Source organism: Pyxicephalus adspersus, chromosome 6 (assembly GCF_032062135.1).
Source record: "Pyxicephalus adspersus chromosome 6, UCB_Pads_2.0, whole genome shotgun sequence".
NCBI classification, from domain to species: Eukaryota; Metazoa; Chordata; class Amphibia; order Anura; family Pyxicephalidae; genus Pyxicephalus; species Pyxicephalus adspersus.
In genome coordinates this window covers 16,890,682-16,896,034 of record NC_092863.1, presented here as the reverse complement: position 1 = coordinate 16,896,034, position 5,353 = coordinate 16,890,682, and the positions used below count along the sequence as shown (strand labels likewise).

Genomic DNA, 5,353 nt, shown 5'->3' with positions numbered 1-5,353 from the left:
CTGATCACCACCCTAAAAATCTGATCATTCCTAATAATAAAGTTAGGACTCAATAACAACCCAAATAATGTGGATAATTTAGAAAACCTAAAAAGAGAAATACATAATGCCATCCAATTTTAAAGCATGATGTCAACCTCCTTCAGATAATGCTCCATGGAGCAGTCCACATCCCCCAAGAGATGCCACTGGATTTCTCATGTAAGCAAAGTATCCAACAATTGAACATTATTCTGAAATTAAATTGTGAATTACTTTCTGCTCACATGGCATTTACTGGCATTGCCAGCTAATCATATTCACTCAGCAAATACTTTACAGTTCCCATGTGTAAAGTTCACAGATTGCTGTTGGAATAATCCAAATCAATCCTTCATTCATTATTATAGCAATAAATGACTAAAGCAAACATTATATTGTGATATTTCATGCTTGCCTCATGTCCAGCTGACTTATTAGGTAAGGTAGTACAAAGAGGAGTAAGGATAATATATGCCCTAAATCAGCCATTCTCAATCAGGGTTGGTGGAACCCCAAAATTCCTCCCGAGGTTGCTAGGTGTTCTTCAAAATGTTGTGGATTAGCCTCCCATTTGATGACACCTGGGGCCAACACCACATGGTAAAGCCAACATAAACAGTAATGATGTTTTTAAAAGGTATAGTAAGGTAAAATGGATGTTTTTATAGGGGAGCATTCTATCAACTGGCCACAAATTTAGGAGGCTTTTTTGCTGACTGACCCCAATAAACTGGTTTTAGCAGTTCAACAAGACCTTAAAATTATCCATAAATGAAAACAAAAATGGGAAAGGCTGCCTAATACTCTAATCATTACATACAGAGGAAATATAGTAAAAAAGTAAAGATGGTAGTAACAAATTGGGCAATGTTTAGACTTTGCTAAGATGAAAATTTTCTCTGAATTTCTGAGACTAGTGGTAACTCTGTAAATAACTTCGAAGAATACCTGCTTGCTATAGCATATCTCTTTACTGTAATAAATATGAGATAACTGAGAATGGCCACCCATGTGAACCTTCAGAGTAACCCACAGCTACTCTCAGTCCTTTTGACACCCCTGCCACCTTCTAGACCCGAATATTGGTCACTCTGATTGGAAACTGTGCACTGGATTGCAGTGTATGGCTGAAAGGTGTGTACATCTTCCCTATACGGTCAAATACTGAAATGCTTTCAATGGAAATATCTTAAACAGCCTAAAAAAAAATACTAGATATCTACCCTGGAGATTTTACAACTAATTAACAACTAAAAGAGTTTATCCAGGAGCTAGAAACATGATGCCAAAGTCAAGACAACAAACCTAAAATTTCTTTTTAACATTTAAAACAAACTAGTAGAAGTATTTAGTCAACTACCTTATTTTTCAGGTCCTCGATTATTTGGTAGTAGTTATTGTAGTTGCGTTCCTCAACACCTGAATTCTTGACATACCATTCATTGATGCGTATTTCAATCTCAGAGTTGGCGTTCTCCAAAGATCTTACTTTGTCCAAATAGACAGCCAGGCGGTCATTCAGGTTCTGCATTGTCTCCTTTCCATTTCCAGAAAGCAGGACATCACTATTGGTGGTGATTTGGAAGCTGCTGAGTCCACCAGTGCCAAAACCTGAGCCTTTTGAGATTTTGGTGCCATATCCTCCAGCACCACTGTCTACACTGCCAGTATATCCTGTGGAGACCTCCATATTGCTAGGCCAAATATTTTGGATAGTATGGTGGGGTCTGTTGATAGAATGTATCCTTTTGTATGAAAATTGACTGGCGGACATAATGGCTATCAGCTGACTAGCAAGTGAATGTGGACCCGAGGAATAATAATGTTGCGTGTATAACACTATATATATGCAGGAACTAAGGCACCTCCTAGGCTTGTAAAAGCTTACTTTGCATTCTTTGCTGATAAGAAAAGCATTGAAAAAAAAGGAAAATATAACCTTTGAGTCCTATTAAACGTACTTGCTTGCCTATCTATCCATCTTGATGGTTCTATACATATTGTTATGTGTCCACACTTTTTCATTGTATACTACTGTACAAAGAGAATCATAACCCAAATATTTTTTTTTTGTCTTTTAGATATTCCATACCTCTGAAAATGATGTATTTTTTTTTATTTTTGTTTATCCAGGTAACTGGAATCCCTAAAAAGCTTAGAGGTAAATTTTAGTACTTGTAACAGACAATTATTCTTGCATAACACGTTAAATATGTAAATTAGCTGATTATCTTGTGCTTCAGGGAAACTAAACATCACTTCTTGATATTTCAATTTTCCTTGATGTTTTCCATTTTTTGTGATTTGATAACAATATGTTTTAGGTGTATACTGTATATAAGGTCCTTTTCTACTTTGTCACAGCCATGATAAACGCTTGCATGTATCACGTTTGATCTATTTTACAAGAACAAATAGGATTTTAAATATGATTGTATCAAATAAATATTTGATATGTCATATGCATCTTTCCTAGGCAACGATATGAAATAATATCAATAGAATGTGGAAATAAGAAAGCACATTTCTGAAGAACTTTTATACTGGATGTGATCGTTTAAAGGTGATTGTAGTGCAAAGTGTTTGGATGACAGATAATTGCCACCCTTTGTACACTCCAACACTTTCCAGTTTTTCTGACAATATAAGGTTACAGGTTACTGGGAAGGAGGGTGTGGTGCTCATGGTGGAAAAAACAGCACATACTTCTTATCCTATACATTCCTTTTAGGTTTCATGTGCATAAGCACCTATAAAAGTGAAAAGAGTATCTGTACATGTATATCATATTTTATCGATATGTATGGATATTATTAGAGGTCTATCACGTAGACAGACTACTAACCATGTATTTAAAGCAGACATTTCATTAAGAGATAATGTAAATTGATATTGTTCATCTGCTTGTATAATATCCAACTTGTCTGGTTGGTGTTCCGCTCCTCTACCTTTGATCCCCTCTGAATAAGTGACCCAGAAATATTAAACAGCTCAAGTGTTCAGTAATTGTCTGATCTTTATGCTTGTTTCAGGTGTATCAGACATGTATTAAAAATCAGATTTACATCCAGGAAATTATTATTCTGTTCAATGTGTTCAACAATGGCAGCTCACATCATTTCTTGATGCTAGGTCCTCTCTAAATCAGTCATGGTGAATATTTTTGAATATTGTGATCAAAGCACTGATCACCACCATAAAAATCTGATCATTCTTAATAATCAATGTAAGTTAGGACTCAATAACAACCTAAATAATGTAGGTATTTTAGACAACTTGAAACGGAAATACATAATGCCATCCAATTTTATAGACTTGATGCCAACCTCCTTCAGATAATGCCCCCTGGTGCAGTCCACATCCCCCAAGAGATGCCACTGTATTTCCCATATAAGCAAAGTATCCAACAAATAAACATTATTCTGAAATTAAATTGGGAATTACTTTCCATTCACATGGCATGTACTAGCATTGCCAGCTAATCGTACTCATTCAGCAAATACTTTACAGTTCCCATATTTAAAGTTCACAGACTGCTGTTGGGATAATCCAAATCATTCCTTCATTCATTATAAGAGCAATAAATTACTAAAGCAAACATTTTATTATTATATTTCATGCTTGCCTCATGTGCAGCTGACTTATTAGGTAAGGTAGTACAAAGAGGGGTAAGGATAATGTATGCCCTATGTCAGCTATTCTCAATCAGGGTTGGTGGAACCCCAAGATTCCTCCCGAGGTTGCTAGGAGTTCTTCAAAATGTTGCTGTTTAATCTCCCATATGATGACACCTGGGGCCAACACTGCTTGGTAAAGCCAGCCGCATAAACAGTAATGATGTTTTTAAAAGGTATAGTAAGGTAAAATGGTTGATTTTTTATAAGGGGACCATTCAATCAACTGGCCACCAATTTAATTGGGTTAATTTGGGTTTGGCAGAGGTTCAACAAGACCTTAAAATTATCCATCTAGGAAAACAAAATTGGAAAAGGCTTTCCAATATTTGAATCATTACATACAGAAGAAATCCAGTAAAAAAGTAAAGCTGATAGTAACAAATTGTACGTTTAAGCTTTGCTAAGATGAATATTTTCTCTGAATTGTGAGGATAATGGTAATTCAATAAATCACTGTAAAGAATACCTGCTTGCTATAGCATATCCTTTAACTTTAATGAATAGGAGATAACTGAGATTTGCCAGCTATGTGAACCCTCAGAGTAAACCACAGCTACTCACAATCCTTTTCACACCTCTGCCACCTTCTAGACCCGAATATTGGTCACTCTGATTGGAAACTGTGCACTGGATTGTGTATGGCTGAAAGGTGTGTACATGTTCCCTATATGTTTAAATACTGAAATGCTTTAAACAGAAATATCTTAAACAGCCTAAAATAGACACTAGATATCGGCACTGGAAAATTTACCACTAATTACAATGAATCGATTTTATCCAGAAGCTAGAAGCATGATGCAAAAATGAAGACAACAAGCCTAAAATGTATTTTTAACACTTAAACAAACTAGTAGAAGTATTTAGTCAATTACCTTATTTTTAAGGTCCTCGATTATTTGGTAGTAGTTATTGTAGTTGCGTTCCTCAACACCTGAATTCTTGACATACCATTCCTTGATGCGTAATTCAATCTCAGAGTTGGCGTTCTCCAAGGACCTTACTTTGTCCAAATAGACAGCCAGGCGGTCATTCAGGTTCTGCATTGTCTCCTTCTCATTTCCAGAAAGCAGGACATCACTATTGGTGGTGATTTGGAAGCTGCTGGGTCCACCAGTGCCAAAACCAGAGCCTGTTGAGATCTTGGTGCCATATCCTCCAGCACCACCATATACACTGCCAGCATATCTTGTGGCAACCACCTTGTTGTAGCCTCCTCCAGACAGAATTGGGGATCTATCGATAGAACCCATCCTTTTGTATGAAAATTGACTGAAAGACATGTTGGCTATCAGCTAACTAGCAAGTGAATATGGACCCGAGGAATAATAATGTTGCGTGTATAACACTATATATATACAGAACTACGGCACCTCCTAGGCTTGTAAAAGCTCACTTTGCGTTCTTTGCTGATAAGAAAGGTATTGAAAAAAAATTGGCAAATATAACCTTTGAGTCCTATTAAACGTACTTGCTTGCCTATCTATCCTTCCTATCTTGATAGTTCTGTACACATTGTTTTGTGTCTACACTTTTTCATTGTATACTACTGTACAAAGAGACCCAAAACCCAATAATTTTTTTTTTGTCTTTCAGATATTCCATACCTCTGACATTATATATTTTATTTTTGTTAGTAGTGCTTGACAGTCCTTTAT

General features: G+C 36.1%; 1 protein-coding gene across 2 annotated transcripts in view; it reads right to left on the bottom strand.

Moving 5' to 3' along the window:
* The window catches only part of LOC140333243 (keratin, type I cytoskeletal 42-like), a 16,136-nt gene extending 11,086 nt beyond the window's left edge, over nt 1-5,050 (bottom strand). Inside the window, exon 1 of one of the 2 annotated variants that reach the window (XM_072414782.1) lies at nt 4,571-5,050. In XM_072414782.1, the coding sequence (XP_072270883.1) occupies nt 4,571-4,978 (408 nt within the window). In that variant the 5' untranslated portion in view covers nt 4,979-5,050. Of the gene's footprint in view, nt 1-1,381; nt 1,824-4,570 lie in introns of those variants that run through there. The other variant, XM_072414781.1, reaches the window with a different exon arrangement.
* Nucleotides 5,051-5,353: the final 303 nt, after the last annotated feature.